The sequence below is a fragment of the Chenopodium album genome, chromosome 19 (genome assembly GCF_948465745.1).
Source record: "Chenopodium album chromosome 19, dcCheAlbu1.1, whole genome shotgun sequence".
Lineage (NCBI taxonomy): Eukaryota > Viridiplantae > Streptophyta > Magnoliopsida > Caryophyllales > Amaranthaceae > Chenopodium > Chenopodium album.
In genome coordinates, this window is record NC_137852.1 from 12,856,276 (window position 1) to 12,882,565 (window position 26,290).

At 31.8% G+C, this 26,290-nt stretch overlaps 1 protein-coding gene and 1 long non-coding RNA gene across 2 annotated transcripts; both read right to left on the reverse strand.

Annotated features, from left to right (window-relative positions):
* Positions 1-517: 517 nt before the first annotated feature.
* LOC145596117 (beta-amyrin synthase 1-like) lies at positions 518-24,291 on the reverse strand. The gene is made up of 17 exons (XM_081652541.1): positions 24,283-24,291; positions 15,131-15,316; positions 14,931-15,020; positions 14,655-14,852; positions 14,456-14,540; positions 14,179-14,345; positions 13,873-14,064; positions 13,091-13,204; positions 12,850-12,972; positions 12,523-12,645; positions 12,299-12,397; positions 12,055-12,111; positions 11,908-11,954; positions 10,573-10,716; positions 10,253-10,430; positions 9,695-9,777; positions 518-563 (listed from the first exon to the last, which is right to left on the reverse strand). The coding sequence occupies exons 1-17, from the start codon at positions 24,289-24,291 to the stop codon at positions 518-520; spliced, it is 1,941 nt and encodes a 646-aa protein (XP_081508667.1).
* Positions 19,952-22,880, reverse strand: LOC145596119 (uncharacterized). Its single transcript, XR_014103074.1, has 2 exons — positions 21,158-22,880; positions 19,952-20,185 (listed from the first exon to the last, which is right to left on the reverse strand). It is a non-coding gene; the product is annotated as an uncharacterized LOC145596119 (long non-coding RNA).
* Positions 24,292-26,290: the final 1,999 nt, after the last annotated feature.

Sequence of the window (26,290 nt, forward strand, 5' to 3'; positions counted from 1 at the left end):
TTTTATTATATTTTTTCATTTGATATTTTTCTACAGTGGTACATTTTTGTGTATTATAATGTACCATTAAGGTATAAATTGTATTAATAGTACTTTTTCTGTACTATTATACATGTGGTGGTATTTTTTGTTATCTTATATCGTTGATTATTTTCTCCTAAAATACCTACCACCTATCACTTATTAGGCTGTAGTGGTACATTTTGTCATCCTATATATTTCTAAAATATATAGGTGCTATGCGCCAATACTTAACCATGGAACACGCTTTCTGTATTCTGCAAGTGCCCACAATGGAAATATACCCCTGTACATTGGATAATGTAACATGCAATATCTCATGAACACTCCTGTAATTTCCTGTTTTTTAATCACAAGAGTAAAATTAAGTAAATTAACAAATATTATATGTAATTAATATATAACTAGCAAAATAGCAAGATTAAAATTTATGATTTTTGTAGGAAATTGATTGTTACCTGCTGAGGAAAATCACCATCTTTGAGTTGTCAGTTGATCAAAAGCTTTGCTGCACGATGTAGAGGAGTTGGATCTCTCTCCGCCTAATAATTTTGAAATGTTGATTAGGAAATTTGAATAAATTAACTAGTTATTGGCGCGGGCAATGCCCCGAGTCATTATGAATTTATTACTTTTATCAATAAACTATATTTTGACTTGTCTGTCATTGAGAGCTCAAGTAGTGGGTTTTTTTTTTAAAAAAAAATGAAAGCTTATAATTAGTTGTTTGTGTGTTTGAGCTGGTTTGACTATAAGATATTTTTACATTAATATGTATAAAATCTTTATAATTGATGTCAAAATATATGCACTGTTCTATACACTTTTATGAATGAGAAGGTATCGTGTCAGTCCGAACTGACAAAATGTTTTGACAGTCCGGACTGACAAAATGCGGACTTTTGATATCCTTAATAGGCAGGATGATATCCTCTATTGGTTGAATGATATCCTTTATTAGCAGGATGATATCCTCTACTAATTGGATGAATTCTTTATTGGTTGGATGATATTTCTATTGATGGGATGATATCTTATATTGGCTAGATGATATCCTCTACTAACTGAATGATATCCTTTTATTGGCTATATGATATCCTTTATTGGCTGTATGGTATTTCTACTGGCTGAATGGTATCCTCTACTAACGGGATGATATCCTTTATTGGCTATATGATATCTGTTATTGGTTGAATGATATTTCTACTAGCTGGATGATATCCTCTATTGACCGGATGATATCCTCTATTGGCTATATGGTATCATGACTGGATGATATCAAATAGCCAATAGAGGATATCATAGACACAATCATTAACGATATCATATAGCCAATAGAGGATATCATCCAAACATGATATCATATAGCCAATAGAGGATAAAATCAAGCCAATAAAGGATATGTATAACTTGTTTGAGAATACATATAATTTATTTGATGATATGTATAACAATGGCAGAATCTCCATTGAAGTTCTTGTACTCAAGGTCATGGTATAACATAACTTGCTCATTTCTCAACCAAAATACATGCATATGTTATCAAAATGCTCACAATTCAACACACAATCATATGGGACAATCAATTTCTACAATTATACATCACATAAAAAAACCCCAATTTGATTTTTTTGGTATTTTTCGAAAAATCCAAGAATCTCAAGCAATTAAACTTTCTCTCTCTTTTGCCATGGATGACCTCGCTCCTCTCCTTCACCATAACCACCACCAACTTCTCACCGGGTGGAAACTTGTTCTTCATCGTCGCAAGAAGATGAAGATGATACTTCTCGACTAACGAAACATTGGGTTTGTGTTTATGAATTAATGCACAAAAAAAATGGAGTACTGTAATGATTAATTTCTTAAAAATTATATTTATGTGTAATTATTAAGGAGTTACATTCCAAGGGTAATTTAAATAATATAGGGTGTAATACAATGAAGAGTTACTTTAATACATAGAGGTAAGCCAATGGAGAGTTTTTCAATTAAACTTTAATACATAGAGCTAAGCAAATGAAGAGTTTTCTAAGAAAACTAAACATTCTTGCAATTTGATTATGTGGCAGCTTTGATAATAATATAGTGCCACGTAGCGATGTTACTCTCCTTGCCTTGACAAACATCCCCCATAGTTAGGATTATTAGATAATAAATCTTAGTTGGGATTATTAGAAGTAAATCGTCTAGGATTATTAAAATGTATTTTTCCTTTTAAATAAAATATTAGCAACTACTTCGTATAATTTATGGGGAAAAAAAAATCAGGTTATTAACATAATTTGTGACATACATACAAACTATGGAGTGTAATGTACAACGTTTATTTGGTTAACAACAAGAAAATAGTACCACTCAATAACTACATACTAAAACATTTGTTAGTGAAATTAAATCTATGCAAAAAAACACATGTGAGTCAAATGTGTTTTAAAAATAGCTATCTAGCTAATAGGCTCCTTTATAATAAATTTATTATAGTCTCTTTTATGGATGAATATTCAATGGCTACAATAAATTAAATATGTATGCATTGTAATTGTTTTCAATCTCAACCATTATATATTTAAGAATAAAACTTGTTCATTTGTTTGTTTGACTACAAAAATTTTGAAGGAAAAATATAGTTAACTATTTATTTTTAAAATTGGAAAATTTGTTAATTACTACCCCAAAAAGAAGGCCTTTGTGAATTACTACCCCTAAAAAAATTGTTAATTAACTACCCCTAATTATGATATATTGTTCCAATTACTACCTAAGTGGATTTTCCGGCTAATTAAGTCATTAATGACGAAATTTGTCATCCTAATCCTAATTTAATCATTTTAATCCTAATTAATTCTAATTTAATAATTATAAAACCCTAGCCCTGTTCTCCAGAGAGCACCCACAACTAACCGAACCCCCTCATCCCCGGCGGCAAACTCTCCCTCGCCGTGAGCCACAAAACCAACTTCCTCTCCTGCCCCTTCCACCGCCGAACACCATGAACGCAATTTAATAAGGTATTAGGTTTAGAGAAGGGGTGGTTTTAACGGCTAAGGGGTAGAGGGCAATAAATAAGGCTTAGGAAGGGGAATGAAGGGGCGATTATCGAGGGTTTGGGAAAGGGGAGAGAGTGGTAATCGGTGGCTATGGATGGATGTAATAAGACGGTTTTCTAGGGTTGGGCAAAGTTGGAGGGGCGGCAATCAAGGGTTGGGGAAGGGGAGGGGATGGGTTTTGCGATGGGGGAAAGGTAGAGGGTGGTTTTTTAGTGATGGTGCTCGGAAAAGGGAGAATTTCTGGTGGTGGGAATGGGGTTAGGGGCTGCCGGAGGTGGAGCAATGGTGGTGTGGAGGTAGAAAGATGGTAATTTAGGATTTATTTAATTACTTAGGATTTTGAAGTCACTAATTGTATTTTGGCTGGAAAATGATGTCATTAATAAGCTTAAGTGACCGAAAAAGGGGAAAAGGTATTAATCAGTGCAATTAATTGATTTTAGGATAGTAATTAACAACTTTTTTTTAGGGGTAGTAATTGACAAAGACCTTCTTTTTGAGGTAGTAATTGACAAATTTTCGTTAAAATAATTACTCATTTACTGTTTTGTCGCCACTCGCCAAATACAATCGGATTTATGCTTTTTCTACCAAGCGAAACATTCAATCTCTATTGTTTGTACAGTAGAAATTAACATCGTAACTTTGTATTATCATAAAAATAGGAATGTTAGATATTTTATCCTCCACGCACCATTAAGGGTCTGTTCTCTTACGTTGAAATTCAGTTCAGTTCAGTTCAGCTCAGTTCAGTTCAGTTCAGCTCAATTCAGTTCAGCTCAATTCAGTTCAGTTCAGTTCAGCTCCTAATTTCCTTCTCTTATAAAATATTCAGTTCAGTTAAGTTCAGCTGAGTTCAATTAAGTTCAGCTGAGTTCAGTTCAGTTCAACTGAGTTCAATCAATGAGAATAGGCCCTAAGTATGTATTGCCTTTCTCGCAAAAATATATGCACCCCTGAGATCAATATCATATCACATGGAATACATCCTATGAAACTCGAAATTTGGAATCTAAGGAATTAAGGTTTGGGAATCAAATTTTAAGATTGTTTAAATCGATCAATTATTATCTCTAATTTTATATCAAATAGAATTAATTTTTATTTATTGTATACAAATATATCAGATACGGAGTAATTTTATTGTATTAATTATTAAGTCAACTCTATAAACGGTTAATATTTAATATTAAAATGTTAAGGTCCATATTTAAAGATTACGATGACTACAATAATATTGTAGCCATTGTAAAATATTTCCTCATATATATTAAACTAGATGAAGCACATGCGATGCACGGTTTGTTTGAATTTTTTAAAAAATATTTTTTTTGTATTTATGTGCTAAAATTTGTTACATATTTACATAAAATTCCTATTATCAAAAGATAATCTTTTATATTTAATTAATTTAAACTTCAAAATATCATTTGCCAATTTTGCTTGCGTGGCATTTAAATTAATTAATTCTAAAATAAATTAATAATCTTTTATTTAATTGGCTACAACTAAGATTTATAATCTTACATGGAGCGCTAAGAAAATTAAATCTTAGTGGTTCTCTATAACCTCAGGTAAAAAACTCCCCTATATATATATATATATATATATATATATATATATATATATATATATATATATTAGACAAATTAATTATTTATTACCAAATAGTTATTAAAATAATCGTGCATGACATGTGACCTAACCTAATTTCAGGCCCGTTCCTAGCTTTATGGTGGCCTATGGGCGGAATGAGAAATTGGGGCCTTATCGAGTAAAGTAAAAGATGTAAATTTTTTTTTTATTTTTTTTTATTTTTTGGCTTTGCTTTGAAAGGATTGAATTAATAAAATACCAACTTACAATAAAGGAATAAAACAATAAAATTAAAATTAAGTAACCAAATCATCATACAAAACATTTTCTCATCATTTCTAATATGCAAATTCACCAGTAATAGCGTCTATAATAAACTGCAATGTACCGACTCCAATTCAGCAAGCAATGAATTAAAATATGATAATTTATAGAAAAGAACATATAAAATTAGAAAAATATTGATTTACATTTCATACCCAAGACCAAAAAAAAAATATGGATGGAGGATTATAAATCAGATTATTGAAAACAATTTGTTGATATGTTAAAGAAGAACTGGATGGAGTATTATTTATAGGTGAATATTGTGAACCTAATCCTATTAAAAATAATACGAAGAAGACCATTTGAATTAGAGTTTAGTAGATTAATGAGGTTGAAAAATGTAAAAATAAATTGACGTGAAGAAGATAACAATTAATTCCAATTGAGAAGAGATTAAGAGTTTAAGACCATCGCAAGTATTAATTTGGAAGGGAAGTTGAATGGCAATCAATAATTTTGTGGGAATTAATTAGGAAAGAATATAGGCATTAATTATGCTTGGGAGTTGAAATTTGGGGATATGAATATGATATGGGCTATGGAGAGCTGCGTATAGTATAATTACATTAATTAGGATATTTTTATTATTTAAATATTTTTTTTATTATTTAAAATTGAAATTTTAAATAACTTGGGCCTCCTTTCCTTGGGCCCAGGGCGGTGGCACTTGATGCCCTGCCTCCGAGACGGGCTTGCCTAGTTTGTCTATATAATCCGGTGCGCATATTATAACATGCACCATGGTGCATGTTAAACTGTGTACACCACCAGTAATAAGATGTCAAGTATTTTATAATTTGTCATCAACTCATCACTACCAATATTTACCTCAGTGGCGGAGCCACATTGGAACATGGGGGGACAACTGTCCCTCCATTTCCCAAAAAAAAAAAAAATTGCTGTATAAAAAGTTTCTTAACAAGTATATATATTTTATACATATACATTATGTTACACATACACATGGCCTGGTGGTTGGTGAGTGGTTATATGGCTTTCCCCTCTAATTGTCCCGGGTCGACTCCTTTCACTCTCATTTGACCTCAATTTTTGTTTTTAATCCTTCTGATTTTGATAATCTGACTTACCTTTCTTATTCTTGTTTTACTTGATTTTTTTTTTTCTTGTTTTTTTATTTCATTAAATAGTTTATAGTTCATATAAAGTATCAGTTTAAGTCTATTTTCCAAAAAAAAATTATTATAAATCTTCTAGTCCCTGTTTAATGGACATTTATCTATCAAATTATGTACCACTTTTTTTAATCAATCTATTTAATCTTGTGTGCCTTAATTATATATATATATTTTTTATTAATAATAGATTACCACAAAGTAATTCTTTGAGACTTAATTTCAAATTCCATTAATATAGATTACATTATAATACTTTGATTAATTAGTTAGTTGCTTAATGTTTTTTTCAGACGTAATCCAAAAACCCCTCATACCTATCATTAATTTGTTCAAAAAAAATAAAATTACTATTTGATTTTATATAGGGTAATTGATTCATATACTTATCAATTATTATATTGATTTACATAACTTGGAATTGGGGTTTACAAACAAATATCTAATCCTTTGTTGGGTAATTTTCTTAATATGCGATGAAACTCATATCATTATATCAACTCTTCTTTTGTCATGCATATAGGAATAATTAGCATATGCGATTCAAATAAATAATACGTAATAAACAAATTATGCTAGCAATTTTTATCTTAATTTTTTTGTCGAATTGTAAACATTTGAAATTTGTCCCCCCGGATTCAAAATCCTGGCTCCGCCACTGATTTACCTCTTGGTATTTTCACACTCCTCTCTTACACTTTCTTAATTTATGATTTCTCACTCCTCTATCTTCTCTCTCCTTTATTTTTCTCTTTCTTAAATTCATTCATTATTTTTTTTTTATTTAATTTCTTCATCACTATTTTTCATCACCATAGATCGAGATCCTTCATCTCTTCATCTTACAATTCATAAATTCTAGCTAATTTCTCTCACCTCTATTTTTCTTTTTCTTAAATTCATTCATTGTTGTTGATTTAATTCCTTCATCACCATTGTTGATCACCATATATTAATTTCAAAATTCGTTTTCTTCAACCTTCAATTTGAAGCTTTGTAAATGGAGTTTTTGCAAAAAAAGTGAAGTTTATAATGGCAGATTTGACGAGGAGAAGGTGTTCCAGACGACAGAGATGATTATTTTCCAATGAGATTCCATTGTCTAAATCACTATGGCTAGGTTTGAATTTCGAAATATGTAGCTTTCATATTATTTTGATTTTTTTTTGTTAGTAATATTTGTGTATTCTATTATTAACATATCTATTTTTTTTGTTACATTTTTTGGTATTTTGAACATTTTATGTTAAAAATATGAACATATGATACGTTTCTTATAAATTTATATTTTTACTGACATATACTTTTGGATTTATGAACATCTTAATTATAATTTTGAACGTATGATACATTTCTTATGAACTTTTTTTAGATCTATTTATTTTGTAATCTTTTTAAAAAAAAAAATTGGTATTCTATACTATATAATTTATATAACTGAACATTTGATTTTTTGCATATGAAAATTTATTTTGTTTTCGATTATGAATTTTTAAAACCTTTTTATGTTTTGTAACTATGAACCTATTATGTTATATATTTGAACATGTATATATTTTTTTTTTATGAACAATTGAGTTAGATTGATTATTTGAAAGATATTCATATATTTAATGTGTTATTTAAGCTGTTGAAAGTGTGTTGAATTTTATTTTTGATTTTAATTGCTAATTTTTTTTTTTCAGTTTCATTATAATTTAATTGTTAAATTGATGCTTTAATTTGTTCTTTATGAACATAATTTGTTTATATCATGTATTTGAACATTTGGTTCATATAATTTGAGTAACGCAGTTTTAATTGTATTTATCATCAAAATTGTTATTAGCAGTATCATATTATGAACATTGTTTTCTATTTTTATGAACATTTAGGAACTTTAATGAATCTTTCCGGTTTACATAATTCTCTGAGTATTCATATATGCATTTTAGAAAATAATTGTAAAAGTAATTATGAACATTTTTTTTTTCCAGTATTTGAACTTTGTTGTTTTATTTTTGAATTCCAATAATGATTATTATGAACTGTGTTTGTTTATTGCAGTTAGAACGTATGAAGTTGCTTATAAGGAAAGTCTGAAGGCTGAGCAGCATTCCGAGCAGTGTCATCAGGTCAAGAAGTTTTTGAAGGGTGTTTAGTGGTTTGTGGTTGGGTTTCAGAAGTTTATGTAAGGTGTTAAGTGGTTTGTTGTAGGGGTTCAAATTTTTTTTAAGGGGTTTCAGAGGCTTTGTAGGGTGTTCAGTGGTTTGTGGTTGGGGTTCAAAAGTTTTTGTAGGGGGTTCATAAGTTTTGGTTGGGTGTTCAGTGGTTCAATGGTTGGGGTTCAGAAGTATTTGTAGGGTGTTCAGTGGTTTGTGGTGTTCAATGGTTGGGGTTCAGAAGTATTTGTAGGGTGTTCAGTGGTTTGTGGTTGGGGTTTAGAAGTTTTTGTACGGGGTTCATAAGTTTTTGTACGGGGTTCAGAGGTTTTGGTAGAGTGTTCAGTAGTTTGTGGTTGGGGTTCAGTGGTTTTTGAAGGTGGTTAAAATGTTTTCGTAGGGTGGGTGTTCAGTGATTTGTAATTAGGGTTCAGAATTATTTGTAGGGGGGTCAAAGGTTTTTGAGGTGGTTTAGTGTTTTCTAGTGGCTTATCAGAAAATTCTAGGGGCTTATCAGAAGTTTATGGGGGCTTTGTGTTGCATCTGGTGTCTTATCACAAGTTTCTATAGGATGTTCAGAAGTGTTCATTAGTTGGTCTATAATTAAATATTAAGCAACAAAAGAAGGAAACACACAACATCCAAATAAATTATTATTTCATACCAAAATACTTGATAAAAGTTATACACAAATTATTACTTCATATATCACATATATAAGGACATTAAAGACAACGTACATGGATATCAAACTAGAAATTTATGAACAAAAAAAAATGAAGGTAATGGATATGGAACGATTCACATTAGATTTGCTAATTTTATTGCACAATCCACCAAAATTGGATAAAAAGCTTAAAAAAAACAGCAAATCTCCATTTTTTTCTAACAAAATACACGAAACTTTATGTTAAAGTAAATATAAAAGTAGAGTTTTCCCTATTGAGCTTCTAGTAATTTAAAGGTAAAATAAGGGAGAATCAAAATTGACAACAATGAGGGAAAAAAATAATCTTAAAAAAAAAAGGAGTAGAGAGAAAAATCGAAAATGGTTGTTGAAAATTTTAATTTAGGTTTTCAAATAAATTAGAGGTAGAAAAAAAAGGAGAATATCAAAATTCAATGGTGAAAACAAAAAGAAAAAGGTTGGGCTTCAATCTGTTAGACACGGGCTTATTTCTACCAGGCGTGAATTCAATTGGGCTGGCAGCAGATTGGGCCTGGAACTAGGTGCACCATGGAGCATGTGATACCAATTGAATCCGGTGTTTAAGAGCTAGCCAAGTAAAAATATAATAATTGTGAAGTTGAGCGACACGTCATTTGCCATTAATTTGCCAATTAATGAGTACAAATTTTAATATTCCGGTATGTATCAAAGAATGATAAACTAGGTTTGATGTTATTAATAAAGTTATGAAAATACCTGTCCAGCATGAAGCTAAGGAGACCCATTAAAGCCCATCCGGTTTGAATCAAATTGGATTTTCCTTCTATTGAAACAAATTCCTGTGGTTTACCAATCAAAATCGTCATTACCTTAATTAACTATCAAATTAACGAACGAAAAAAGAAAAGGAAATAATACAGTGGTATTGAATTGTGCTATCAAGTACGAAAGAACTTTTTCCTCAAATAAAAGTATGAAAGAACTATTAAACTTTAAAAGTAGGGGTGCATCAATTGTAAAATAACTTAAATAAGGCAGGGGTTTAGCACGATACGGGGGAGCATGACTGCACGAGGCAAATCCAACAATTAAATGGCTCGATCTGATGATAAACCTAAGCATGAAGGTCGCAACACCTCATCTGATTAGTGTGGCACAATGCTACTATATATGCTAGCACACCAAGCCCTATGTGTCTTCTATGGGCAATTTTATATGTATGTGCAAATACACAATTCGTTTAAGTAGCGAGCTTTAAACTAACAACGTGACAGTTAATTTGCATTGAACGTAGTTACAAGGTTAATAACATACCTTTTTGAGACATGAAATATAACTCTCACCCCATCCGCCATCCTCCTTTTGTGTAGCAAGCAAAAATTCGACACCCTTCCTAACAGCAGCACAATTATAGTACGTTTTACTACCAGCTGCTAGCCCTCCAAGAGCAAACCATGTCCCATATATGAAGCAAATTCCCCAATTTCCATACCTACGTATAATTTGTGCTATTAATAAGGTTAAAATTATCTATAAGAACGCGTACACATTGTGCACAAACAATAAATACATGTACTTATTGTCTTTTCATCATAACAAGTTTTTCATAATCAAGTTTCATCATAACAACATACCATCCTCCATTGGGATGTTGGGTGTTCTCAAGGTACCGGACTGCATTTACGATGAAATCATCGATCTCGTTCTTCCTGTGGTCTGGGTATAACTTCTTGAACATAACTATAGCTTGAATTGCGGAACCCGTGCATTCTACATAACTATTATAATTCTTAATTTATTAGTAGTTATCTACTAATCCATTAAATGAGAAAGGGAATTTTGACTTTTACCACCTTCAAATAACCACTTAATTGAATTTACCACCTCCAAAAAAAAAAAAGATTTACTTTACCACCAGCAAAATTTCTAAAAATTCGATTTTACCACCAACTAACGGATTCCGTCCATGAATCCGTTAGTAGGGCCCACCTTTTTGACGTTTCCTCTTCATCTTCCCCGATTTCCATATCAACCCAGCCAACAACGAAATTAACTCACCGTGGTTGGTCGGAATTTTATGTCGGGGCAAGGGAGGGGCCGAAATTTGGTGTGGACTAGGGAGGTGGTCGGAATTAGGTGGTGGTTAGGGTTTTAGGAGTGCGGAATTTGGTGGTGGCTAGGGTTTTAAGAGCTATCAGAATTAGGGGGGCTATTTGAGTGGTCGGATTTTGGTGGCTAGGGTTTTGAGGTCGGAAATTGGTGAAAAGGGGGTCGAAATCCGGTGTGGGGGTTGTGGCTGTGCGGTGCCGTGCGGTGCGGTGGTGGGGTTGGTCGTAGTGATTAGGTGGTGGCTAGGGTTTTGAGGTCGAAAATTGGTGGAAAGGGGGTCGAAATCGGTTCGGTGGTTGTGGCTCTGCGGTGCGGTGCGGTGGCTGTGGCTGTGTGGTGCGGTGCGGTGCGGTGGTCTATTATGTGGTGGGATTGGTCATAGCGGTTAGGTGGTGGGGGCTGGTCGTAGCTATCAGGTGGTGGGGCTGGTCGTAGTCGGTCCGGCGGTGGGGGTCTCGACGGTGGCAGCAACCACCGGTTGATGGATGGGGATTTTTTAATTTTTTTTTTTGTTTTTTATTTTTTTCTAAAACTTACCCAATAATATGGCGACACGTGTGCAAGGTAGGCCCCACTAACGGATTTATGGACGGAATCTGTTAGTTGGAGCTGATTGGTGGTAAAACTGATGTTTTTTTTTTTTTGATGAGCTGGTAAAGTAAATCTTTTTTTTTTGGAGGTGGTAAATTCAATAAAGTCGTGATTTGAATGTGATAAAAATCAAAATTTCCAATAAGAAAAATAAAAATCACTTCATAATAATGAAAGAAAAAAATAACTCATAATAATTAATGTAGAAATTGTGACATACACCAAGTAAAAATATACTACTCCGCACGTAAGTTAGAGGTAATACTCACTCATACTCAATTACAATGCCTTCAAGAAATTCTGTTGGGTTGAAAACCTAGAGAATATACATAAAAAAAAATTAATTATTGGAAAACTAATCAACATTGTTAAATTAGTACTAGGATCAATGAGTTGCATGAAAATAACATACTCACCTCCAACCATTCTTGAGCCCCTGACGGTTCCCAAGGAGTTACCCCGCCATTTTTACTCTGAGAATTAAACATAGAACTATATTCTTACCATAATAATACTTCATTCTCCGTTTCTCAGGAAAAAAAAAAAAATTTACAATATGATAGAATATACGGAGTAAAACATATTCCAGGCCTCAACCATCAGCTTATCAGCTTGAGGCCCTAGAATATGTTTTATATTCTATCAACAATGATTATTTACCTGTAAAGAAAGTATGACATTGACGGAATCATAAAGTCGCTCAAGGTCCATCTTTTCTCCAACGATCTCGGGGGGAAATGTTGATAAGATTAGACAACACTATATTTGTTAAAAGAAATCCAAGGTTGAAATTAATTAAAGACAAGTAAACTTGCATCATAATGGATTAATTATATATTGTATTAAACCAATATATATTCCACTTGTTTAGGGGTCTAAAGTACCGTGAGGCCTTCAGCAGTACAATCAGAGACTTGCCAACCGTGATCTTGATCGGAGAAAGTCCATGATCCTTTCGAGATATGGCGGTACATAGCTTTGAAGTCACTAGATGGATTGTCCTTAACCTAATTTATAGACAAACATGTAGCATTAGTTTTACATATCAATCAATCATGCATGTTTAATTTGTGCATACTCCTATATATGATCCATATACAACTTTTCTTTCTAGTGTTTGTGAAAAATTGGTAACATTAGTCCTTAAATTATAAATTTATGCATCACATTCACATGAAAAATTCACTTGCTTGTTAAGAAAAAATGAATACCTGTGACTCTTTAATGAAGAAGTGGCCTTTTTTAAGAGCAGGTCCAATTTCATCGAGGCTAAGATTTGAAGCTAGCAATGCTTGGACAGAAAACGCACAAACCCATTCTTGACTTCCAAAAATCTTGCATTTTTTTAATCACATTTCATTTTTGGATTAGTTGTGATCAATTGGTAATTTTCGCGAATTATTAATTTCATGTACGTTTATATCAAATAAAACCTCTTCGATGATAAATTACCTGCACTTTCAACCCATCTTCAGCAATCCAAATGTAATCCGGGACTCTAGCAAGGTGTTTTTTGTAATGATCCCCTTTTGGGTCTTCTACCCAACATGCTAACATACATAAAACCTACAAAATTCGATACAATAATTTAAGGTAAAATTGGTAAAAACCGCCTTTTATGTCCAACTTTTTTGAAAAAACCACCTTTTATTTTTTTTTTTAATTAAATCACCTTTTAAGTACCTAAATTTTTAATTGCACCACCCCTATTTCAAATTATGACGAAAAAATTAACTAAGACGTCAAAGGGGCCCACAACTTGTGACTTTCGTCCCTAAATCATGTATTTTTTTCACCTCTAAAAACATTTTACCCTCCCCTTTATATATATGCATGACTAAATTGAGTAAAGCTCTAAAAAACCAAACCTAATTTTGCTAGAAAAATTAAATTGTAGTATTTGTTATTCTCAAAACCTAAGTTGGGGTAATTGAAGTTGATGGTTGAGATGGAAGGGAAAGATTTGCTATAGTTGATGATTTGGAAGTGGATGGTTGAGTTGCTATATGTTAGATTTGAAATAGGGGTGGTGCAATAAAAAAATTAGGTACATAAAAGGTGTTTTAGTTAAAAAAAAAACTTAAAAGGTGGTTTTTTCAAAAAAGTCGGACAAAAAAGGTGGTTTATACCAATTTTACCATAATTTAATGCTTAATTTATATTTTAAGTAATAATCATGTGTAATCACACCCATGCTACTTATACATTAATTATAAGTATGTTTCGATTCATACCTTCATAACACAACCCATGGTTATGTAACGACTGTTCTCATCTTCGTAATGAATGTGTTCCATTGTAACCTCTAGTGCCTTCTTTCGAATCAGCTTGTTGAAAGGCCAACGAGTAAGTAGAGGCTCCGTAAAGATGTAAAGAGCATCCCACATTAAATCTTGAATCAATGGATGAGGGTAGTAGAGATCCTCCTATTTGTTAATCATAACAATTAATTTAATTAGTGTAAGTTTTAACAAAAAAAAAAAATACTACGTACCTTGAGTTTTTCAAAATTAATAAAGGCCAAAGTTATATGAGCTTACCGGTGCACACAAATGGCGCATTTTCTTCCAACTAATTTGCTCAAAAGGTTCATTGTAGAGTTCTTCTCTAAGTTGTCTAATGAGAGGTGTGATTGGGCCTATGAATCTCTTCCCATACAAATACGACATTGGCATATATACCATTCGACAATAGCACCAAATTTTTGCTGCATAATAATTATAACATCAAATTTTAGTACCAATAGAATTTAGCTAGTTCTTAAACAAACATAACTTGTAAGTACAAGATATATATTAGAGAATACAAAATTTATACCAGGATACATAGGGAGAAAAGACGGAAGGAGCCAGAACTCAGGTGGCATTGGATTACTTCCAGACCAATCAAACAGGCCGAGTATCTAAAATATAGAAATGTATATATGTTTGTTATTACAATCACATTAGTAAATTAATCACAAGTATTTAATAATGTTCAAGTTATGACTTATATGAAATTATGTTAAATGACTTACAGATAGCCAAGTTTTTCCCCAAGAAGGGATATGGGTAACGCTACCATGGTCAAGGATCCATTTACGAGCCCTAGGACAAGCGTTGTCATCACCCTCATCCGGTCCGATCCCAAGCATTCGCAAACAAATATAGTTGAGTGCAGTACAAAACATGGTACTGTGTCCTTCAATATGCAATCCCCAACCTCCATCTTCACTCTATTATAATAAGTGGTATGATTAGTCCATTTTTTTCTTAATTAATTATATTATTTCCATGTTCAAACCAACACCGACCTGATGATTATAGATGTTACGAAGAATTTCTCTACGATGCTCTGGTCCGAAAACAGAATTCAGATCCCCTGTAATGTATAAGCAGAAAACCTGTATGACATTTCATGTTTATGTACATGTTATTACATTATAACTCTTGAAAACTTTGTTATGAAATGATGGAATTACATAAATGAGATGTACATTGTTAAGGGACTAACCAAGGGAGGAAGGAAAAATTGAGGGCCAGCAATTTCAGCAGGCCAATGGCCTTGGTCAGACTGCAGGGCTGTTATTACATTCACTGCTCTCTTTAATGTTGTCGTCGCGGTTTCGTATGTGATCTCCTCCCCTTCTTCCACCTTCACTTGAGGTATTGTTTGCTTGAAGTTTTTCTCCCTTAGGAACTATGGTTCAAATGATTAATTGCATAGTTAGTGGTTATTGTATAAATAAAAGGTTCCCTCTTTCCCTTTAATTATGCTCTATTATCATTTTTTAGGTCAAACTTCATAAATTTTGACCGTAAATTACCGTTAATCTATAAGAGAATCTATAAGAGATAAGTCATAAGTGATCTTGTTAGATTTGACTTATTGCATATTTTAAAAATATCACGTTTTTATATATTTTACGTGTATGAAAATGAAAATATGTAAGTTCTAATACGCGTCTTGAAGATCGTAAAAAGTCAAATAGGACATAAAATAGGAATATAGGGAGTAGAATCTAATATTCTATACTATATATATCTATACTTTCTCCTTTTTATTAGATGCATAATTTTTATAGAAATAGAAGTTTTAATTTAGATAATAACAACAACAATTAAAATAGTAAGTAATGATAATAAATTATTACTCGTATTATTATTATTACTACTACTATTACTATTATTATTATTGTTATTATTAAATTTCAAAAACCTACAAAGTCAAACAAAATTCAAGAAATTAGTGTGGAGCACAATTTGGGCCCCCACCCTTCTAGCTATAGCGAGCTTGATATTGCTGAAGATGTGAGCAGCTGGACAAGCACCAATATCATAAGTCCTAGCGAACGTCTTGTTGTTATTAGTATTGTTATTACTATTAATATTAATACTATTACTACAATTATTATTATTATTATTATTATTATTATTATTATTATTATTATTATTATTATCTCAAAACAAAAGTCATACAACCTACAATAAATTAGTGGGAAGCCGAGATACAATCTGGGCTCGTACTCCTCTGGCTATAGCAAAGCCTACCCTATTGAAAATATGAGCTGCCGCACGAGCCCCAATGTCTTGCGCCGTTGAGAAGCTCTGAACCCGTTTCAACAACACAATATATAATTTTTATTATTATTATTATTATTACACTTAAAGTTAAAATTTCTCAAAATTTTGAACTTCTTGAACATTCTTACTAAACCCAAGCTCTCAATTGAATTTACTATAGCTCTTTTTTGTAATAATTTCATTTTATAATGATGTAATCCATAAAGCAAAATCAATACTAATATACTAAAGTAATTCCCAAAACAATTTTGTAGATTATACGTGTTATAAAAAAAACTGTCAAAAACATTGTTTTATTCCTTTTCAAAATGTTTTCATCAAAAATAAATACTCCCTCCACCCACGATTACGTGCACCAAACGTCCTTTTTGTGGACTCCTATGCAAAACTTTTAGTGTAGTTTAATTAAGTTTAGGTGAGTTTAATTAAGTTGTAAAAAGGAGGGAAATAAGAGAGAGAAAGTGGTCTCATATGTTTAAGTTTGTTAGTACGTTAAGGTGAGTGGGAAATAGAAGAGAGAAAGTGGTCCCATATGTTTAAGTTTGGTAAGATGGTCTTTTGCACTTTAAAATTTACTACAAGAGGAAAGATAAAATATTGTTGAACATAATAGAGAGAACCCATTTATGGCAAATGTTGCAGATAATTGTGGGCGGAGGGAGTAAATAAATTCAAGTTAGTTTTAATGCTTGATATATCAAGCAATGAATAACTAGAAGTTAATTTTATCAAGGTAAATGAAAAGATAGAAAATCACAATTAACATACACAATCCTATGTTCAATTTGACTAAATTAAAAAAAAAAAAAGAAAGGTTGTTTACATATTGATTATTTCAGTTATTGGTCGATTAGCTAGGTATATCATCATACAAAATTTATTTTCCATCTTATGATAAAAATAACATATTAATTAAAAAAAAAAGCAAGCATTTACCTCCGTTTCTTTTTAGTTGACACGTATTTATTTTTAGGAAGTTTCTTTTTAGTTGACACGTTTTCTTTTTGGGTAAATTTTTTACCTTGTATTTACACGCTACCCCACTTATATATATATTGAGATCATGTGAGAACCAAGGTGAATATAATAGGAACTAGGAACTAAGAACTAATCTCAGCCAATTTTTTTAACTTTTAAAGAAATTTCATTTACTTTAAGAATGATTTCATTTACATTTACTAACTTTGTATTTACTTTTTAGAAATGAAACTGGAAAACACTTTATAAAGTCGAAATATTACGAAAATGTCATTAATAACACGGGAAGCATGTGAGGCATCCGATAAACATGATTTAAGGGCTTAGATTAGTTCGTAGTTCTTATTTTAGCCTTGGTTCTCATTATAACTTAATTATATATATATATATACATACATATCTAGAAAATAAACCTGAAGACGCCATAAAATATCTCCACAAGGCTTAACTTTAACACGATTGTTGTAGAAGTTACGACGTGCTTCCTCCACCTCCTCCCTCTCCTCGGGTGTGCCATGGTTGGGATCAAACTCCCAAGTTTGACGCCCAACAAAGTTATTAGTACTGTATAAATAAGGATCATTTGTACCTTCTCCTATCTTTAACCTCCACATTTTATGATCCCAACTTAAGTACGGGAGAAAATTCTTGAGCAAAGTTTATAAATCACTTTTTTTTTTTTTTTTTTTTTTTTTTTTTTTTTTTTGAGGAAAAGTTTATAAATCACTTTGTTAGTGATCTAAAATATATATATATATATATATATATATATATATATATATATATATATATATATATATATATATATATTGTCCTCAGGTTCTCAATTAAAAACATGACTTTGTAATTAAAGACTACGTACTCTTTCAATGCTGACAAATTGACAGTGCAAGAACCACAATTCTTCATTATTTTGTACGCCAAGTTATTAACTATGGAGTACTTCATTCCAAAATGATTTTCTTGTCTCTTTATATTTATATTCCAAAATGAAATGGGCCAAATAAATCAAAATTTTCAATAATCGTTGGGAATCGTACATTGCCAACATTGGTAATTGATGGGGGGACATTGCTAGCTGAAACAACCCAAACTTTCATGCACCGTAAAATAATGTGAGCAAACTGAGATATTTTAGAGCATGAAGTATGGATGAATGAGATATTAGACCCTCTCCAATGGTGAGACTCCTGAGCAGGTATTTTTAGGAGAAAGAGAGAGTATTTTTTGCAATGTATACCAATAAATTGGTATTCAAACTTAGCAACTCCAAAAGAAAGTTACTAAGTTTAGATACTCAACTTTGAGTCTCATTTGACAAAAAGTGTGGACCCTTATTAATACTAGTCGTTGGAGCACGCGCGTTGCGCGTGCCCCTCCGACGGCAAGATAAGTACAATTCGCGGCTGTGTTTGTTTTTCTGATATTCGTGGTTGTGTTTGGGCTCCGACTTAAATTACTTACACTGTTTTAAATGGGTCAAGTATGCTTAGTGTATATAGATTTAAAGTTAAATGTATCAAAATGTTATTAGTTAGGATCCTCTTTATCAATATTAGTTGGAGTTGGAGTCTTTGTTGGTTGAACATGGATTGTGTATTGTTGGTCATAAATAAAGATTATGAATATGTTAGGTCAATGGACTATTGGCTATTGGGTTATGCCTTATGAGTACAAGTGGCCAAATCATTAAATTTAGTGCAAAAAAGAAAGTATACATTTTTGAAAAAGTGTACTAAGGGTCTGTTCTCATTGACTGAGATGAACTGAACTGAACTGAACGTAGTAGAGCTGAACTGAATTGAACTGAACTAAAATGAATATTTTATGAGAGAATGAAATTAGGAGCTGAACTGAATTGAACTGAACTTATTAGAGCTGAATTGAACTGAAAATAATCTGATGAGAACAAGGCCTTAGTGGGAGATATAATATGGCCTATTTTGTTATTACATGCAATGTATTAAATTATGTAAACATGCATATGTTTTATATATAAAAACTGCTTTTTATCTCAAAAAAGAAATGTGGACCTTATTAACTATAGAAGGAATTGTGGGTGTTATTAACTCAAAAAATACTCTTATTTTAACCCAAAAAACATAAACATATATAATCTTGAAAATATATTTAGAAAGTTTAGTTGATTTTGACTTAAACAAAGTTGCTCAGTTAGACATATGGACATATAATAGTTGTAATACCCCTCATGATTGCTTTAAAGGAGTTTGATATACTACTCATATCAACAAGATGCATCTTCCTTTTAGGAAGCCCATATTCTAATAATAATCCATAGTTAAGCATGCTTGGCTGGGAGTAGTCTTGGGAGTTTTCTTGGGGTGCGCATGAGTGAGGACAAAATGCGCCGGAAGGACTTGTGTTGGTCTATGGGGATTATATGCATGTGATTTAGCTAAAGTTTCTTTTTTGTTAAATTTATGTCAATTTTGACTAAGAAGTAAACTCTTGATCATGGCCAATATGATTCCCAAAATCTATACCGAATAACTTATTCAACATGTAATCAAAATGATTTTCGAACATGTAAATTAAGGGAAAATTAGTAATGGGGAATACATAGAACACACCATCACATTAGATCATCCAAAGCTTAAAAAACCCCTAATTATTTCTCAGAAGTTTTTAAAAACATCATCCATTTTTGTTACAGAAAAAAAAGAGCAATATTTTTAAAACCCTCCTAGTTATTATTTATTTAAAATAGAGATGTATTCTATGGTTAGATAACTATACATATAACACCCCCAAGTAGTTAGTAAAACATTTAAATTAAGAAACTGTGACACTAATGTAAGATCAACAATATTTTTTGAGGTACAATTATGAGTTCTTTAATGACTCATTATGATATTCTTGATAATCTAGCAAGGGAGTTTAAATAGAAGACATCGATCTTACAAATCTGTTCTAGATTAGCACTATCTATTGCTTTTATCTTGGATGTTTTCCAGCTCTCGACATCTCTGCAACAATGTTTCCTTACCTGTAAAAATGTAGCATACCATACACTTCATCAAAAATTGCATTCCAGTAATAAAAAGATAAAACAAAAATACCATACATTTCAGTCATTACTCAATAATCGGCTAATCAGGACACCATCTACCAATAAGCTATATTTTAGTATTACCTCTTTAAGATACAAACCACTCTGAAATTTTGCTACCCGACAATCAATAAAAAGAATAAGGTGTACTAATTGTCACTAAGGCAACTATTTCTATCCTTATTAGTTACCTAATTGATTTGGCAAATAGACAATTTCTAGAAGAAATGGCAATGTATGTCATAACAAAGCTTGAGCATATATAAAACCTAATAATGAAGCTGCTGAGTACAAACATAGGTTTTTCTGAGACAAATCGATCATATGAAATAAAACCAGCACAAGTGAACAAACTATGCAGTATTTGATAGCCTAAAACTGTTTTTCCAGATCAGGTGCACAATTACCCTCTCGAGGTGGCCTGTAGAAGGTGGCTACTACTTTTCCTCCTAAAAAAAAATAAATAAAAAAAAAGGTGGCTACTAAGAAATAATGTCCAGGGAGAAGGGGACAGGAGCCTTGAACCCAGGATGACCTAGGTAATGAGCTGATGGAAACCAGGGCATCCAATCACTTGACTCTACTCAATTCTTGATTAATAATAGCTTAACACTATGATCCAGGAAATTGCTAGCACTAATAAACCAGACATTCAAAAATCAATCCAAGTCCAAGCTCCAAAGTTCATCTATATACATATAATAGCAGCAACTCATATATTTTTGACTTCCTAAGTATGAAACAGAATCAGCATCACCAGGGGCAAAAATTTCAGTATCATCATAATTTAATTTGACTAATAATTAGTCAATATATATTTCATATAATTTATTAAAAGATGCACATTCAATAATTGAATAATTGAAGAAAATATGCAACCGAAAAAAAGAAATCAGGCAAAGAGCTAACCATGCAAAGAAGAAAATCTTGCTATTTTGGCAATTATCAGATGTCACAAAATCATAACCAAAGACCCATATCAACAGATATTTTCTGGTAAGGCAGCCAAAATTCATCTTAGCTTTTGGCTGGATTGCCATCCTTCTCAACTGCAACTCCTCTTCTTCTCATCAATGTTGTCTCCATCGCTGCATTCTCGCACTTTAAATCATTATTTCATTATTTCTGTGAACAATAAATCAAAACCAGCAAAAAACTATGTCAACAAATCAATTTAAAAATAGCATCAAAGCAAATTAAGAAATGATAAATGAAAAGAACTGTGTAAAGCTTTCTTCAAGTCTACTTGAAACCTTTCCTCTTCATCTTCTTCAGCTTGTAATTGTCGAAGCGCTTTTTACCCACCGTCCCCAACTGATTAACAAGCAAGCACATTATCTTCATTCTCCGAGAAAACAGATTATAAATTAATTTAACAAAGCTTCAGAAAGTAATGACCAATGGCAACAAAAGGTAATCATGGAAAATGATAAAGGTGGTTAGTGTTTTCCCAGTATCTACCCACTAATAATAGCAGCTTTTCATCTGATCAAAACTCAAAGAAAACCTTGACAGTTATAGAGCAGTTGCAATTCAAATTCTGTTGATTTTCGTAAAATATAAACTAATATTACCATGTGTTAGCTCTTTCTTTCACATCTTCTTCATTTTCATAAATATAAACTGATACTACCCATAGACAAGCCTTATTTTGATTTAGATTGTTTGTTTGCCCCAATTTTTGGTTTATTCTTTGAATGTAGAATATGATCAAGTTTATTTTGTAATTTACACCTAGCTAAATGTCCAGACTTCAACAACTAATACAAAAATGCACACAATTGATAGAAAAATAAGCATTATAATACAAAACCCAAAGCAAATTTAAGGAGTAAGAGATAACCAAGAGGAACCCTTGCTTTCCAAGAGTCCAGTAATACTAAAGACAGCATCAGCAGAGAATCAATTCAATCCACCATAACAAATTCAAAACAAAAATAGCAAAATTACAAGAAACAAAGGGTTAAGCATTTATCAGTCAATCGAGGAACCTATATAGCGATACTACTAAAACCTGCACACTTATTAATACTACATCATCAGATTGGAGGTGAAGGTGAATCAATCGTAATGATTATGGGCTTAGGATGTGGCATTTCTCTTTACATTTCTGGCAGCTTCTGTGGCTTCCTTGTTCACGGAATTTTTGTAGTTCGGTTCATACTTGTAATCTAATTTTATAATGGATTTTGTTTCAAATTGAGATGTTGGAATAAGCAGTAGGAAGCTCTCATCAGAATTTAGCATAGCTTATGAGTTAATACTTTGAACTTATCTAAACTCAAGGTAAATTAGAAAAAAGCATAATACAAGCAAGATCAATCTACAAATGTAGATAGTGTTAACTACGTGTACTCATGGCTAATTTAGTATATTGCACTAAAATTTCTGTGAATGAAAATGGATGGGAAATACATATTCCATATAGGATCAGCAGTTTAGCACAGCACAAATATCAGTACATGCAGCCACGCAGGCACGAGCATAGACACACACACACACACAGTCAAGAACTAAAAGTGAATAGCAACTCACTAAATTGTGAAAGGTTTAGATACTAAAGAAAAGAAATTATATGATAAATAATCCCAAAAACTAAGAGCAATAATACATAATGCAATAAAGCATTATAGACTCACGGCTTTTTTGTCTGCAGTGTCCTCAGGATCCTGCTGCAAGGTTTCTTCAACAATGAATGGGGTTGAGAACAGCAAGTTGAGGTCAATCAAGTCATCTACATCTTCTGGCAGCTGATCTAACGTTGTTGGTTTTGTCATTTTTAGAGTTCAAATGCTGAAATTGGTTCAGATTGTGTACTTCAGATTTTTTATCAAAATAGTAAGAAAAACATGTTTTGTTCCTCGAAGTTGCCATTTTCAAAATTGTAAAGAAAATTCTATCAATCTTTTACAAAAATTAAAATTGCCCATAATTTAACAACAAACGATTAAATGTAGCCTTTATCTTTTTATCATTCCTTATTTGTGAGTAGCTTTTTTAACTTACAAAGTAATAAGTAACAAATCTAAGTACCCATTTTATGTAAGATCATCATATTCATCAAATGACATAAACAAAATTGACAAAATTACTAAGAATATGAAATAAATGGCCCAGATCTTTGAAATTGGCCATTTAATGCAAATGAAGCAGGGATGTTAGTTGATTGAATTAATGGCCCAGCCATGATTTCCACCAGAAATCTGCATTTGATGAGAGTACTTGGTAAGCAATAATTTATAGATAGCAAAGCTCAGGATTGTAGAAGATAATTACAACAAAAAACACGTTCCAGAAACACATTTTAAAAAAAATATGCAAGTGCAAGCCTTATAATACATAGACCATGCTTGCCACCAGATTATAAACAACTATAACAAATACCGCATAAAGAAGACAGCAAAAGGCTTACAGAGCATTGGAAAGATAAAGAAAAATTCAAATTCACATTACAAAGAGTAACCATTTGTCATAAATTCTAAAAGTAAAAAAAGAAAGCCATTAACAAACAGAAATATACTATATGGAATCATGAAAACCATTCTAAAACTACAGTCACAACAATTGAAAGAGCGATTGAGCTTAAACACTACACAAATAACAAAGATAAGAGAATAGAATTTGAAACCAATGAAACATATGTAACAAGATAACACAAATCAAAATTTAATCATCACTACCTTACTAACCATACAAAGATAAGATACCACAATTCGAAACCACAGAAACATTATGTGATAAGATAACACAATTCGAAACACAATCATCACTACTTTCCCAAGCTGAGAAATCCTGAATATCACAACCCCTCCTTCAGTGCCTTACCCGGGACGAATCGCACCCAAACCAAACAAACATCTAAAATTAGCTACTGGATAAATATCATAATTCATACAACCACTAACCACGAATAAATTGTAGAGTCGTCTTTTTTGGGTATTGTATTATGTCCACACAATAAAAAGAAAATTGAAAGATCATGAATCATAATCAACATCATATTTATGCGATGAAAATAAAAATTATCATAATACTCGTATCATGCTTTATTATTAACTGAATGATATATATACTTCAATTCCTCCGTTCTTTAATTATTTGTATATATGGAGGAACATTTTGACATTTGCATGGTTTATTTATTAACTTTGACCATATATTTTTTTAAGAAGGATTTATTTTGGTCTGATGGATGAGAAATACAAACAATAAACACATGAAATAAATTAAATGTAAAAAAATAAGCTTGGTTATGTAATTAGTAGCTTAAAACTAAAAATCAAGCAATATACTGAAATTTGCTTTATCATATCCTCTAATATCCCTACTTTACATCTATACAGCTGATCAATTGAAAAAGTACATGTGAGCTGCTTCAATTTCTCTAATTCGATTAACAATGAAATGCTAGATCGAGAAATGATTTTTGATGATTAAAAAACAAACATCTAAATTAAAGTTGTTGAGCAAAAGTCCAAGAAAAAAATTACAGCCTAATCTTCCAGAAATGAGCAATTTTTACATATTTCTATTCAACCACATCAAATTGAAGGAGAGAAAATACCTTACAAGTTTCTGAGTTTCATCAAATTGATGGCAGGAACTTCCCCAACACCATTACCTCCGGCGCCGTTCATCACAGTTTCTTTCCTCTTTTTCCCTTTAAGATCAAAAGGGCAAAAATCCTTGAGGGTTTCATCACCACTCCTTCATTTTAAAATAGTTCAAGTTATTAATCGAATTTGAGAAAATTAATTAAGAAGCTTAACGAAGAAACGTAGCACAAAAAAGGATTACTGTGAAAAGATTGTCAAAATTGATATTAGATGATTATAAAAATTAAAGGATAGAGATCTTACCTCAAGAATACTGCAGAGTAGGGATGATCCCAGATGGATGTCTCGACTGATCTACAGGTTGACCACCTTCCAAGCCCTGTTCTTCCATGTCAATTCCTCTTTCTTTCCTTCTGTTTAAAATCAAATTAGGGGAAATTACTAACTTATTCACCACTAAATTAAAATTAAACCCCAATTTCCTAACTACTAAGAATCTCTTTTTTTTTTATGTTCTATTTCAATTCCATTCACTTTTAATTTCTGTTAAGGAAAAAAAAAAATTGACTAAAAAAAGAAATACCCAGTTCATCATCATGCTTGAATCAACGAAAATTGTAAAATAAAGAACTGGGTTTTTCAAGAAATTCTTCTTTTTCCTACACACAAATACACCCACAAAGATTCAATCCAAAAAATTCGAAAACAACATTAACATATATGCAAAAATCCACGACAATCGAACAAGTAAACCCCAAAAATTTGAAACAAAATCGAGAAAAAGAAAGGAGATCGGACCTGATGAATGTGACGATCGAAATTCTGAGAAGAATCGAAGCCCCATCGTCGAAAGGGATGATCGGTGGTCTTGAGTTGCTGAAGTTTTAGTTTTCTCTCTCTAGGTTCTCTCTCATTGTTTCCCCTAAATCTGACCTTTTTTCTTCTGAGATGGAAAGACAGAGGGGAAGAAGGTGAGGAAGTAGGTGAGAAAGCAAGGGCAAAATCGGCAATTCAATGAATTCAGGGGCACCTATGTAATAGCACCAAAAAACACTATTCATAAGGAATAGTAGCAACTTTTGCATTTTTATAATGGTTATGGATTATAATGTGTTTTGTAATTTATTTAAGTTTGATTTTTATTCTTTTTGTGAAAAAAAAAAAACTTATAATATGATTTGGTGGGCCATAAATTGAAAGTGACATTAGATTACTTTTGAAAGTCTCACCATTGGGAAATTACACTTCACATGAGTCTCTAAATTGAGAAGTGAGTTGGGTATCACCATTAGAGATTTTGTATTTCAATACTCAAAGTTGAGTCTCACCATTGAAGATGATGATCTTAGAGCAAAGTATCCAAAAAGGAAAAGGATAACCTAAGAAGCTAAAAAGAAAAGTATTGAGGAAAAAGCAACATTAATTACACCAACTTACGCGTGATTTTGTCATGAATTCTCTACTTATTAATTCCATTTTAGGAAGT